This window comes from Cebus imitator, unplaced genomic scaffold (assembly GCF_001604975.1).
Source record: "Cebus imitator isolate Cc_AM_T3 unplaced genomic scaffold, Cebus_imitator-1.0 Scaffold110, whole genome shotgun sequence".
NCBI lineage: Eukaryota > Metazoa > Chordata > Mammalia > Primates > Cebidae > Cebus > Cebus imitator.
The window spans coordinates 416,419-431,619 of NW_016107425.1; the positions used below are offsets into that span (position 1 = coordinate 416,419).

Genomic DNA, 15,201 nt, shown 5'->3' on the forward strand with positions numbered 1-15,201 from the left:
TCCCTCTTCTTTCTAGAGGTTGGGAGGTAGGGCTGAAAGTTCCCACATTCCAATCACATGTTTGATCTTTCTTTGTTGTTGATTGTTTGTTTTCTTTTGTTTTTTGAGACATAGTTTTACTCTTGTCTGCCTCAGGCTGGAGTGCAGTGGCACAACCTTAGCTCACTGCAACCTCCACCTCCTGGGTTCAAGTGATTCTCATACCTCAGCCTCCCGAGTAGCTGGGATTACAGGCACATGCCACCATGCTGGCATAATTTTTGTATTATTAGTAGAGGTGAGATTTCACCATGTTGCCTAGGCTAGTCTTGAACTCCTGACCTCAAGTGATCCACCTGCCCTGGACTCCCAAAGTGCTAGGATTACGAGCCATCATGCCCCACACATGTTTGATCTTTCTAATGACCAGTCTGACGCTGTCTAGGGGCTCCGCCTTGAACCACCTTGTTAGGAATAAACTGAGGTATGGTTGAAAGGGGCTCCTTGTGAATAACAAAAGATACTTTTACCGCTCATTGAAATTCCAAAGGTTTTAGAAGCTCAGTGCTAGGAACCAGGGACAAAGACCCAATATATAATTTTTATTATATCACATCTACTAATTTCCTTTATACATAAAAAGCTCCTAGAAATGAATGATAAAAAGATCAACAATACAATAAAAAATGGCCAAACAAAATGGACAGGTCACATAAAAGAAAAGCCTCTTAAGCATATGGAAAGAAGCCTCATTCATAATTTTTAAAATGCAGAATAAAACTGCACTGAGATGCCATATTTTTTAACCTATCAGATTGTCAAAAATCTAACATATTCTGTTGGTGAGGCTACAGGAGAGCAGGCACTTTCATATATTGGTATAATCCCTAGGAAAACAATTTAGTAATATCTATCAAATTTACAAATGTATTTACCTTTTGATCCAACATCCCCATTTCTAGGAATTTCTCCAGCATATGAACTTTCATAAAAATATAATGACTTATGTATAAGGTTATTCATCATTGCAATATTGTTTATAATTACAAAGAAAAAACTCAAATATCCATCAATATTGTACTAATTTTAAACAGATTATGGTACGTCTGTGCAATGGAACAATAAGTAGCTATGCAAAAGGTTGAATAAGGTGTCTATGTACTGAAACAGGAAGATTCCTAAGAGATTTCTCAGTGAAAATTTAAGGTGTACAGTAGTCGATGTTATATGAAGCACATGAGTTGTTTCTGTGCTATAAATTCTTTACTTGACACTCCATTTTCTGTGCCAGTGCGTCGTCATCAGTGGAGAGAGTGGCTCTGGGAAGACAGAAAGCGCCCACCTGATTGTTCAGCATTTAACTTTCTTGGGAAAGGTATTGACTAACCCGCTTTATGTATCATGGCTAGAACTTCCTACATACTGCATATTTTATAAATGACAGAAGTACTGGGTTTTTCTTTATTAGGGCTTACATAAAGACATTCCATCTTTGTTATGTTTGCCTCCTGATAGCGAGGCCTGTTGAGATGTCAGCATGCTATCCTTCTTTCACATAGGGAGGAAAATAATTTCCTCATAGGGAGGAAATTAATGCCAGCACAAATTTACTGGATCATCGGCAATTAATTTTCATGTTTTCAATGTAATAGAAACATTCATCCGTTAGGTAGTAAAAGTGGTTAAGCACTAGAAACAGGCTCAGAGAAAGCTACTGTAGTAATTAAAGGGATGGAAAATAAAAGTCTTTGAGCAAAAGTTGAGGGAAATGAAAATTTTCAGCTTGGTGAACTCGATATTGAAAGAATGACTTCAAAAATCATCCAGTAGTTATTTACACTCTGAATTAGTGTACTAGGTGACTAAGAATGTGTGGAATTTTTATAGATAAGGTTTATTGAATATTATGATAAATGCCAGAAAGTTTACGGGATCTATTTTGAAATCTTTCTAAACTGGTTAGGCATTTTATCTGTCAAGGATTTTAAATGAAATATGGCTGCAGTTTTAAAACTGCTGTCCTAATCTAGCCAAATCTGATCATATGCAGATTTGGGGAGTTGCTCATATGAGAAAATGATGTTGGTGGTTGATGCTAACTTCCCCCAAATGGAACTCTTTGTAAAAAGACAATGCGGATTTTGGCGGGCAAGGGATGGGTGCCTGGCAACTTTGCTGGAGTCATGTTTCTGGAGTCCCTTTTTGACTGTTCTCTGTTTGGCACAGGCCAATAATCAGACCCTGAGAGAGAAAATCCTACAAGTCAACTCCCTGGTGGAAGCCTTTGGGAACGCATGTACTGCCATCAATGACAACTCGAGCCGTTTTGGAAAATATCTGGAAATGATGTTTACACCAACTGGAGTTGTGATGGGGGCAAGAATCTCTGAATATCTTCTTGAAAAATCCAGAGTCATAAAACAGGCAGCGTAGGTGCACTACTTTATCACTCTGTTTTTGCCCTGCAGGAAAAACTGGGAGGCTTGGAGAATTTTAATGGTTCAGTTTTCACCCTTGTTCTTGACATTCCCCTGCCCTCCCCAAGGGCAAAGAATTATTTAAGCAAAGGATCAGTGGTAGTTTTTGACCTCAAATTAATGGAAAGAGTACAAAGGGCTGGGGTGGGTGTGCTGGTTTCTCCTGAGTTGGTTGTGTCAGGTAGAATTTAGCAGCATTGCAGACATGTTTTAAAACCCTTAGGACCCTTAAAATTGAACTTGTTAAAACAAAAAAGACACCAAGAAATTCCACGTTAATTTTTTCCTTAGATTAAGACAGAGAAAACAATTATTCTGTTTTTAAGGGAAAGCATTTGGTAATAGAAATCAATAGCACAGACTTTGAGCTGGGTTCAAATGCAGGCTCTGATACTCACTCTGTGACTTTGGACATTTCACTAACCTTCTCTGTGCCTCATCTGTGAAATGGAAATGCTACTAGTGCTGACCTCATGGGTCTGTTGTGAGGATTAATATGTTCATTTATATAAAATAAATTAAAATAATGCCTAATGTGGCACATATTATCAAAATGTTAGCTACTCTTCCTATTGTAACAGTAGTAACTATAATTATAATTATTAATAATAGTAGCTATTATTATTGTAGGACACCAGCGTGTCCTGAAATAATAGCATGGCTCCACACTTACATATTCAAGCATTATTAAATCCCTGCTGTATACTAGTGCTGTGCTTTGTGTTGGATTGCAAGAGTAAACTAAATAGAAAAGGTCCTTGTATTCATGGGGCTTGGAGTAGGTGGTATAGGAGGAAGAAGTCGGAGAGGATCACAGGCATTAAGCAAGTAAACTTAAATGTAGAACAATTGCAGTAAGCACCAGGAAGCAAGTAGGTGCTATTAAGGTGAAACAAGAGAAGGGAAAGACACATAGCCTAATCTAGGGAGAGAGAGAGGCTCGCTGTGTGTGGGACACTTAATCTGAGATCCCAGGATCACTAGGAGTTAGGCAACAAGGTGGGAACCAGAATAAGGAGGAAAAGTGGCAAAGATAAAACTGAGACCAGATTATGCAGGGCTTTGGAACCAGGATGAGGATTTCAAACTTTATTCTAAGGACTATAGGAACTGGCTGAACGTTTTCAAGCAGGAAAATCACCAAAACCCAACTTGCATTTTGAAATGATCATACAAGCTTCAATGGGGAATGAATTGGGGGAGATCTAAGGACCATGATGACGTGATTAGGAGGCTGTTGCCAAATTCATACAAGAGAGCATGCTGGCCTAGGCTAAGGTGAATGCAGTGGAGATGAAGAGGAGCTGGGGAGTCTGAGAGATGTTGTGCAAGTGGAAATCACAGGAGTTGTTCCGGGTTGAGAACCCCAGCGTCTTCCTCTATCATGTACTTGGAGTTTCCTCACACAATATAGGCTGGCATGAACGTAAAACAAATGAAAGATAGAGTGAGAATCATTTACGCTTCCCTGTGGTGTTTTGATTAATTTTTATGAGGTCCCCTGCTTCTGTCTCCCCACTTTAGGATGGTTTTGAAATTTAGGGAGCTACCTCTGACAGAATGGAAACCATGGTGTTCTGTGTTCAAATGTAAAGTGGTCTTTTACAAAGATAATGTGAGGAGAGCTCTAGGTCACTTGATGTGATATGTTGCTTGTTGGTGTAAATATTCATATACCTTCCTTTCCTTATATGCAACCTGGGCATAATATTGTCAGCCTCACAAGGCTGTTATGAGAAGTAGATGAAGAGAGGATGGGGCCTATGCCAGCCCTGTTCATCTAACTACGGGGGTTCTACCTGCTTTTGGGCACACTGTAGGTTTCCTGTGTGGCTGGGTATGGTCTTATGACTGGTTCTGGCAAGTGGGCATTTAATGGCAACCCTCCAGAGTCTGGCAAAGTATCAGATGGGGACAGCTCTGCCAGCCACCGCCCATCAGTGACTGCAGTGAGCACAGCCCCACTGCTGACCTGCCATGGACGTGTACTCTGAGCAAGAACTAAACCTTTGTTCAGTTAAGCTACTAATATCTTGGGACGTTTATTACTGTAACAAAACCTAGCCAATCTTGACAGATAAAGGGATGAAAATCAAACTGAATTTAGGCTAGGGATGCATATCGGCAGGAAAAGTTTGGAAGAATTGAGAATTAGATGGATCTGTAGAGAAACTGTAGGAAGGTAAGATGGGCCAGCCAAAGCCTGCACATGTAACAGAGTTTAAAGAACAAGTGATATTAATCTCAGGACTTTCGGTTTCTGTCTCAGTTAAGGGTGCCACCATCACTAGATGCTTAAGCTAGAAATCTAGGAGGCAGACTCTAGGTTTCTTTCTCTCACGGTTCTCATTCAGTCTATTAGGATGTTCTTTTGGTTGTTTTTCCAGAATATGTATAATATTTACTCTTACTCTTGTTCTCCGTCACCACTACCATTACCTTATCCAAGCTATTATGCTTTCTCACCTGGACCCCCTCACTGGTTTCCCTGTATCCATCTTGGCTTCTTATAATGACACTCAGAGAACATGAATCCCTTTAGTCCCATATCCCTGGCACCTGGTACAGTGCCTGCTGTGACTGGTAATTAATATGTTTATTTGTTGAATAGTCACCTTTTTCTGTTTATACATATATCCTATAACATCATGTTGTATACCTTAAATATACACATTTATTAAAAAAAATTAAAATTGGGACTGGGCACAGTGGCTTATGCCTGTAATCCTAGCACTTTGGGAGGCCAAGGCAGGAGGATAGCTTGTTTGAGACCAGCCTGGGCAACATAGTGAGACTCTGTCACTACAAACACAAAAACATTTGCAGGGTGTGGTGGTGTACTCCTATAGTCCTGGCTACTAGGGAGGCTGAGGTTCAATAATTGCTTGAGCCCAGGAATTTGAGGCTACAGTGAGCTGTGATCACACCACTGCACTCCAGCCTGGACAACAGAGTGAGACACCATCTCTTAACTAAATTTATTAGTTCAGTGAACAAGTGAGTGAGAAATGGCAAGTAGAGGAATCTAGAATAGAAGGCAGGGGTAAAGAATGTTACAGAAAAGCTTTGACAGGATAAACAGCCAAAGGAAGATGAGGATACCCAGGAGAGGCTGAACAGGATGGGGGCCATGCCGTAAGGGGGACAAGGGAAGAAGGGCGGCAAGATTTGTTTCCATGGAGCTAGATTGACCAAAGAAAAGATTTGCCAAAATCCCAAGGTATCAGCAGAAGAGACTGTTCTCCTCCTGAAGAAAGAAAGGGATACAGAGCAGTGCTTTTCAAACTATCTGGGCTAAAGGGCCAGCTTTTTTTTTTTTTTTTTTTTTTTTTTAAGGTCCAACCCATTGTGAACTAATACCTTTGTAAAATGCAATGAAAATTAATTATCAGAAAAATTATGCTCTTGGATGTCATGGCAATGTCACTTAATATAAAATATCTAGGCATGTACTTTCCAGTTCCTTTTCTTGTTCTAAGCTGACACCAGTCCCAGACCATGCTCAGAGTAGCACCTATCTGAAAGGACCCTAGCCAGGGTAGCCTAAAAGAAGTGGATGGCAGTAAACCAGACTAATGAATGACATTTTGAATAGTTTTTTTAAGAATACCAGCCTGGGAGAGTGAAGACCCTAGTTCTGGACCAATTCTGCTCCGTAACCTGCTGTGAGAACTGCAGGCCACCTCCTGTATAGGGCTCCAGTAAAGTAGAGGATTTGGCTGTTGTCCCTAGGCTGGAATTCACTGCCTCTGAAGCAATATGTGGTAAAAGCAGAAGGCAGTAGATATTTGGGCTGCAACAGAAGGATATCAACATATGTAACCTGACTGTTTCCTATAAATGTCCCATGCTCTAAAACCTCCTTTTGATTGTAGTAAAGTTAAGTGTGTTTAATAATGCAAGATTTTGACAGTTACTATATTAATCCTATCACTGTTCTGTAAGTGGGATTTATAATATTTAATTGCCTGAAAATACAAATTTGCCATGGAATAATATTTTGCACAGAAAGAAAATGGTGTAAATTACTTGAGGTGGGGAAGCCAGAATATGTTATAACTAAAGTCTCTTTTTTTATTCAGGGGAGAGAAAAATTTTCACATATTTTACTATATTTATGCTGGCCTTTATCACCAAAAGAAGCTTTCTGACTTCAGACTTCCTGAGGAAAAACCTCCTAGGTAAGTGTCAGGGGGTTGGTTGTCAATTTTTGATAAATGTGCAATTAGCAATTGACAAACTTGGAAGTAAATGGAGCTGTTTTCTTAACTGGAAACTCACAGCCTATTTAACTGAAGTACCCAGGATGAGGTGGCAAGAACTATCTCACCATTTTCATTGTCTAGAAAGTTCAAAAACTCAACTGCACATGATTTATTTTTTCTCAGCCATTTGCATCATTATTCTACCACAGTATTAGACTCTAAAGGACATAGGCTGGGTGTGGCAGCTCATGGCTATAATCCCAGCGCTTTGGCAGGCCGAAGTGGGAGGATCACTTGAGGCCTGGAGTTGGAGACCAGTCAGGGCAACATCTTGAGACCCTGTCTCTACAAAAAATATTTTCCTAATTAGCTACTCGGGAGGCTGAGGTGGGAAGTTTGCTTGAGCCTGAGAGATCGAGGCTGTAGTGAGCCAAATTTGTGCCACTGTGTTTCCAGCCTGGGTGACAGAGCAAGACCCTGTGTCAAAAAAAAAAAAAAAAAAAAAATTAGCTGGGAGTGGTGGCATACACTCGTAGTCCCAGCTATTTCAGGAGGCTGAGGCAGGAGGATCACTAGAGCCCTGGAGTTCAAGGCTGCAGTGAGCTATGATCACACCACTGCACCTCAGGCTGGGCAACAGAGTGAGGCCCCATATTTAACAAACAAACAAACAACAAATGGAAATGCCTGTACTTTCCAAGTCAGTGCTCATTCTGTTTGGTCATATTCCACTTCATTTAGGTACATAGCTGATGAAACTGGAAGGGTGATGCACGACATAACATCCAAGGAGTCTTACAGAAGACAATTTGAAGCAATTCAGCATTGCTTCAGGATTATAGGGTTCACGGACAAAGTAAGTGATCATCAAGAGGAAACTCAAGTGGCAATATTCTTAGATGAGTATGAGTGGATATTTCTAACTTGGGATAGGATATTTGCTTTTCAAATGCCATGTTGGTCATGTTATAAGGTCTTGCTACTCAAAGTGTGGTCCCAGGACCAGAAACATTTTTATCACCTGAGAACTTATTAGAAATTCAAACCTGGAGGTCTAGAATGAGTGAAGTAGAATATAAACATTTTAGGCTGGGCGGTGCGGTGGCTCACGCCTGTAATTCCAGCACTTTGGGAGGTCGAGGCAGGCAGATCATGAGTTCAGGAGTTCAAGACCAGCCTGACCAATATGGTGAAACCCCCTCTCTACTAAAAATATGAAAATTAGCCAGGTGTGGTGGGGCATGCCTGTATTCCCAGTTACTCAGGAGGCCGAGGCAGGAGAATCACTTGAACCCAGGAGGCAGAGGTTGCAGTCAGCCAAGATTGTGCCACTGCACTCCAGCCTGGGCAACAGAGCGAGGCTCCATCTCAAAAAAAAAAAAAAAGAATATAAACATTTTAACAAGAAGCCCAGATGAACATCAAACTAGGAGAGCACTGTTGTAAGGACCATATGTTGATAAATTGCTTTCATTGTCATGAATTCATTACAGATGTAATAATAAATACCAAAACAATACTGCATTTTTTTCTGATTTAGGGTTTTTCCAGCCACTAAAGTGAATTGGGAGTAGCGGCACAGGAATATGTAGATTACACCTTAGTCACATAAATATATTTATTCAAGTAGCTCATTGGGTAACAAGATAAATTAATGAAAACCCTTTCAACTTTCTTACAGTTATTTCCTTCTCCATGACACACAGTTGCACATTATTAACTATAGCTCTAAGTACTGTACTACTTTTTTTTTTTTTTTTTTTTTTNAGACAGAATGTTGCTCTGTCACCCAGTCTGGAGTGCAATGGTAGGATCTCAGTTCACTACAACCTCCACCTCCCAGGTTCAAGGGATTCTCCTGCTTCAGCCTCCTGAGTAGCTGGGATTACAGGTGCACACCACCATGCCTGGCTAACTTTTGTATTTTCAGTAGAGATGGGGTTTCACCGTGTTGGCCAGGCTGGTCTCGATCTCCTGACTTCAAGTGCTTTGCTCACCTTGGCCTCCCAAAGTGCTGGGATTACAGGCATGAGCCACTGTGCCCAGCCAGTACTGTACTACTGTTATCATCCTAGATACAGGCTGTCTCTATTAAATATATGCTAGGGGTGACAGACAATATTTATAACCCTAGGCTCAAATATTATTCTGTGATATAGTATGTCATAGTTTCTGGGCTTCATGCCATCAATTTTGCAAAATATATGGATTCTTTTGCTTTTCCAACAAAGGGGGTGAATGATTAGGAGGTAGGTGAGGGTGTTAAATCTTAAGGGATTAGATTACAAGACATTCCAGTTACCCTGGGACGGCCACTCCAGATAAAGCATTGCTTCTGTGTAATGTTTTGTGTTTGGCTAGCCCTTCCCTCCCCTGCATGGTTGATTTTAGTCATAATAGCACCTTTTTTCCCCCCTAGCCAGCTGTTAATTTTCTCTGTTGGCCTCCCACAGACTTTAAACTGACGGATAGTGGAAAATCCCAAAGGTCAGATAAAAATATAAATATATTTTCCTTGGCTCCTTAGAGGGGAGCAATTAAACAGGTTCCAGCATTGCTAAAGGACCTTTGTGGTTATTAACTTATGAAAGGTTTTTTTTTTTTTTTCAAAGATGCATCCCCAGAAGAGTCAAAGCATGGTAGACATGGCAGTGGAGCAATTTAAAGTCACCGGTGTCATGCCAAAGTGCTCAGGGGCATACTTCCTTAAAAGGGTACAGGAACCATAGAGAAGCCAAGGCTAATAATCATTATTAATAGGGTTAATATTTTGTTTTGACTACAAATATAGTCATAAAATACGGTGAAGAGATTGATCCTAGCCGAACCCTTTCATGCTTAGTATTCCATTATTAGAATGCTAAGCATGTAGGAGTTATTTACACCCTGTTGCTCAAGGTCATCACCAAGATCTGGTTGCAAAAATTCAAAAAATTGCAACCTCAGGCATATAAGTGGGTTAAAAGAAAGTATATAATGGTGCTGTTTTAATAATAGCAATGCACTGCTGATAGTAATAAAACAGATGCTGTCTGTTTCAGGTTAAACTATATTAAAAACTGTTAAAATCTGTTTTAGTATAACACTAAAACATTAAAAACAGAAGAAATTATGTATGTTAAGTATATGTCCTCAAAGTAAGCCATCTGAGACAAAAAGGAACAATAGAAATAAATGAACGACTGGTATGAATGAACATGAAAGAAAAAAATGTAAAAGATGGTGAACACTTTTAATTTGTGCCTGGTCCATACTGTTAAATGAATAACCAGAATGTAATGGTGTTATATGTGTGTATTTTCACCATGTCCCATATTAATTCATACAGGAAATAAAGCAATTTATATCAGCTGCAACCTTAGAAATGAAAGGAAGAAGCTGGATCTTATCTCTCCGACTCTGAATTCTGTGGTTCTATCTCTGCAGACAACGTGTTTTGCTGAGTTAACTCAGCTCACTTTATGTTTTTAAACTCAAAGTAGTGTGACTAAATTCAGAAAGATCCAGTTGAAAGTAGTCAGGAAACAGATGCCAAATGCTGATGTAACAGAACCTTCTCTTAAGTTTTTCTGGCAGACATTTCTATATAAAGCTTAAATGAACTGGTCAAGTCAATCCAAATTATGGTTCTTCTCCTTTATTATAATGTCACTAGTTCCCTGCAGGGTCCCTTTATTTTTTTCTCAAACCTTTACAGCAAAATTATGAGTAGCAAACTTTAGTGTGGACTCAGGAGCATGAATTTTAATTCTGGGACACCAGCCAAAGTATCTGAAAGAACACTTGACCCTCAGTTTATTGTAAAGAAACTTCCCTGGTGGAGGAGTCTTCCGCTGATGATGAGGACTCCTTGTGGAAGGTTGGGGAAATTATACCTAAGACCTTATTGTGAAGATTGTGCTTTTCAACTCTTATTTCTGGAGCCAAGCCATACTATTTTTGTTTAACATTATGCTTGTCTTGCTGGTAGGAATTACCATAATACATTAAATAAATTGGGTTTTATGTATGTTTATATTTAATGCTACATGAAAACATTTTGGGCAGATGATCTATGTGATAGTCAAAATTGGACATACACTGCAGATTCCCACTGGAGAGGTTAGGGAGAAGCCTTTGAGATTGGGGCAAAATTTCTTCCCTTTCTTCAAAATAGATTATGAATTGAGAGAGTACTGCTCTGAAACGAGATTGATCAATACAGTGTGAGGCTTGCTCACTCACTGAGCAACTTCCCACAGAGGCAGATCCCAGGAGTAAAACAGAGACTCTTGCAGTGAGTTCTACATCAGCTGTTTCTATATCCAGTTATCTCAAGAGGTTATCTGAAACTCTCAGTACTCTCAGAAAAAAACAAAACAAAACAAAACAAAAACCATTTCCTGTAATTAAAACACACATCCCACAATGACTCTTTCTCTCTTCATGTATTATAGTACAAGCTATGAAACCTCCCAAAATAAGACTTCCAGGCATTTCAACACTGGGATAATCAGCACAGAAAATGGCTGTACCACTGAAAAGACTATACCCTCAAAACCAGCATCCTGTCCTGTTGCTTCTCTGGAAATATCCTTTCTTATCATGTCACTAGTTCCCTGCAGGGTCCCTTTATTTTTTTCTCAAAACTTTACAGCAAAATTATATGTAATTTTACATATAATTACATCTTTTACATTTTTTTCTTTCACGTTCATTCATAGCAGTCATTCATTTATTTCTATTGTACCTTTTTGTCTCAGATGGCTTACTTTGAGGACATATCCTTAACATACAGAGATTATATATTAAATATGACTTGAGAGTCTTGAAGATTTCTAACGTCTGATGAGACAGTAGAATACACATTTGACTTTTAAGATGCCAAATGTTGTGAGCCTCTGCAAAGGAGGCTGAGAAGTGTTGGAACAGAGCCTGCAGGGAGGCCCTTCAGCTGGTCCTAATGCAGCGCTTAGGGAAGAACTGGTGAAAAACTGAAGAGACTTACAGAAAAGAAAGAAAGTAAAGAAGCTGGGAAAGGAAGTAAATTCCTAGGGACATACCAGAGAAACAACTACCTGAGATGCCTGTGAGCCAGGCCCAGGGGTATTTCCTTAGAGCAGCACCAGGGTAACAGAGAAAACTAAGTTTCCTCTCAGCTTTTAAATTAGCCTCAGCTCTATGGAGAGAATATCTACACCAGTAAAAGAAGTGTCTTAAGAGAGAAGAAGGAAATATCAGACATCCTGCAGTAGGACTTTGATGGAGAAATGCTCTTTCTTCCCCACTTTTGCTTATTGGTAGTGAATCAGTTTATACTCATCAACAATAAATTGAGAAACCCAGTTAGAGGACTTGTTGGTCTTCTTGAGTGAAGTTGTTCCATTTTATAACAAAGTTGGAAACTGGTAGAAATAAAAAGAGATAGCAGATAGCAAGATTCTGTAGAAAATAGCAGAGATGCCAGGGAAGGCTCTGTAGCTGGAGATGGAACAAGAGAAAACTGTCAAGGTAAAGAAGGTGAAAAAACCTTCTGTGGCTTTCTATGGGAAGAAAATAAGAAAAAATTGATCGACAAGTTTTAGGGTGGGAGGAGTAATCCCACAGGTGGACATATAACTGATTGAATTTTACCATGACTGTGCGTGATGTTTTGATGTGAACACAGAGGTTCCCAGGTCAGAAAAGGAGAACTAATTAACCCAAGGTTTAGGACTGATGGAGTCAAGTGGGTGGAATAGCCCAGAAATGTAAACTCCTTAATAAGGTGAACATTGGTTACCCCTGTGTAGTTCTCACTAAATCAAGGAAAGAGACCCAATCGATCATTAATTTCAGTGATTCACACGGTGTTTGAACATAAAAGTTTTTGCTCAAGGTCATAGTTTTTTGCTTTAAATGGTTGCCTAGGGACTATGCTGAAGAGGATATTTCCAGAGAAGCGACAGGGCAGGATGCTGGTTTCAAGGGTGTAGTCTTTTCAGTGGTACAGCCATTTTCTGTGCTGATTATCCCAGTGTTGAAATGCCTGGAAGTCTTATTTTGGGAGGTTTCATAGCTTGCACTATAATATATGAAGAGAGAGAGTCATTGTGGGATGTGTGTTTTAATTACAGGAAATGGTTTTTGTTTTGTTTTGTTTTGTTTTTTTCTGAGAGTACTGAGAGTTTCAGATAACCTCTTGAGATAACTGGATATAGAAACAGCTGATGTAGAACTCACTGCAAGAGTCTCTGTTTTACTCCTGGGATCTGCCTCTGTGGGAAGTTGCTCAGTGAGTGAGCAAGCCTCACACTGTATTGATCAAAGTAATGAGGTGCTGTCATGTTAAATCCAAGCAAGTCCCAGATAACCTATTTAGTAGGTGTTCTCCTTAGCCACTCTTAAGTTGGGTGATTAAACAATGATTATTAAAGTAAAAAACATGACAGCTTGCCTTTGATTTAGAAGTTGGGAGAATAACGTTTATCCGTTGTCGAAACCTAGTTTAAAACCTTCATGTGTCTTTGTAGCATTATCAGGCATCCAGCAGATGTCACTATCATAGTCTGTGTTTCTTTTTTTGGCTTTACTGAGTAATGTTTACAGGAAGTTGCAATTTGTGAGGCAATACTTTATCAGTGGTCTAGTGACAGTTTCTGTTCGTTTGCTGCTCTGTAGAGTACTAAATCAAATTACCTGCCCGAGTATTTCTTGTGAAAGCACTTTTCTCTATCTATAAGCATAAAATGCAAAATATTCCTGGCTATATATTTTGTTGTCTCACATATAGAAAATGTAAATTTTTAAATAAGTAAATGTACTTTAATTTCTTTTTACCACTAATGCTACATGTGTATTCAACTTTCAATATAAAAATAGGGTTTAGATAATCGGAGCTGTTTTTACTCACATTTCTGACACCAAATATGTGGGTTTTTCTCTCTCATACCAACAAATTGTCTGGCACCAGCTGGGTGTCTTACAATTTACTTCAATTCTGCCACTATCTACCTGGAGTCAACATCAGACCCCATAAGCTAAGGGCTCAGACCCACAAGACCACCACGACTTCAGATACCAATCACAGGTCTCACATCCCCTGTACCTCTGACTGACTGGCTATACATTGAGAGTCCCCACAATCCCCTCCTCAGATTTGATAATTTGCTAGAATAGTTTATAGAACTCAGGAAAATACTTCACTTACCATTACTGGTTTATTATAAAGGATACAACTCAGTAATAGTCAAATGGAAAAAATGCATAGGGTAAGGTGTGCGGGAAGTAGCAGAGAGCTTCCATGCCCTCTGAGAACACCACTCTCCCAGCACCCACGCGTTCACCAGCCTGAAAACGCTCCAAACCCCATCTCTTAGGGGTTTTTATGGAAGTTCCATTACATGCACGTAATTGGTTAATCATTGGCCATTGGTGATTAACTCAATGTCTAATCCCTCTCTGCTCCCCAGAGATTGGGTTGGGGAGGACCAAGAAGTTCTCCCTAATCACATGATTGGTTTCTCTGGCAACTAACTCTCCATCCTAAAGCTATCTAGAGGTCCATCAAGAGTCACCAACTTAGTATAAACTCAGGTATGGTTAAAAGAGGCTTGTAAATAACAAAAGACTCCTAGCATTGCTATCACTCACTTTCAAGGGTTTTAGATGCTTTTGTGCCAGGAACTGGGGACAAAGAACAAATACAATTGTCCCTCGGTATACATGAGGGATTAGTTCCAGGACCCCCCAATTCATATATCAAAATCCAAGCATTTTCAGTCTTGTAGTCAGCCCTGCAGAACCGACATATATGAAAAGTCAGCTCTCTGTATATTGTCAGTTTCACATCTTGTGAATACTGTATTTTTAATCCTTGTTTGGTTGAAAAGTATCTGTGTATAAAAGGACCTGTGCAATTCCAACCTGTGTTGTTCAAAAGTCAATTGTTGGCCAGGCGTGGTGGCTTATGCCTGTAATCCCAACACTTTGGGAGGCTGAGGCAGGCAAATCACCTGAGATCAGGAGTTCCGCCAACATGGTGAAACTCCATCTCTAAGAAAAATACAAAAAAGAGCTGGGTGTAGTGGTTTGTGCCTGTAATCCCAGCTACTCGGAAGGCTGAGGCAGGATAATCACTTGAACCCAGGAGTGGGGGGTTGCAGTGAGCTGAGATCACGCCACTGCACTCCAGCCTGGGTGACAGAGCAAGACTCTATGTCAAAAAAAAGGATATTTCTTGTTATATAAAAATATAACATCACAATTATCACAGAGAATTTCTAGTGAGTCTTTCAAAATATATCCTGACTTCATAACTATATATTCCATTATTTAACTTTAAAATGTTCTAGGAGCCATGAATGAATGTCTTCCCAACTATTTCATAAAAGCAATATTCAAAAGAGGTTAAGGAAACAGCTCTTCTCTTGCTTTGAACAAAAGATCATACCTGAATTTGGGAACTAGTGTTAGGGTAAAAGGCTAAAAGTGGCTTAAAGAACGAAGAAGATTAGTTATCTCTTAATAACCATTTCAAGGTAAGAGGTTCAGGTTGCAGAGCAACTCCGTTAATGCAATTG

General features: G+C 39.6%; 1 protein-coding gene across 1 annotated transcript in view; it reads left to right on the forward strand.

Moving 5' to 3' along the window:
* Positions 1-15,201, forward strand: part of MYO3B (myosin IIIB) — a 491,163-nt gene that overhangs the window by 231,203 nt on the left and 244,759 nt on the right. Inside the window, exons 13-16 of the mRNA XM_037741885.1 lie at positions 1,271-1,354; positions 2,206-2,408; positions 6,539-6,637; positions 7,403-7,517. Coding sequence (XP_037597813.1) covers positions 1,271-1,354; positions 2,206-2,408; positions 6,539-6,637; positions 7,403-7,517 — 501 coding nt within the window. The remainder of the gene's footprint in view (positions 1-1,270; positions 1,355-2,205; positions 2,409-6,538; positions 6,638-7,402; positions 7,518-15,201) is intronic.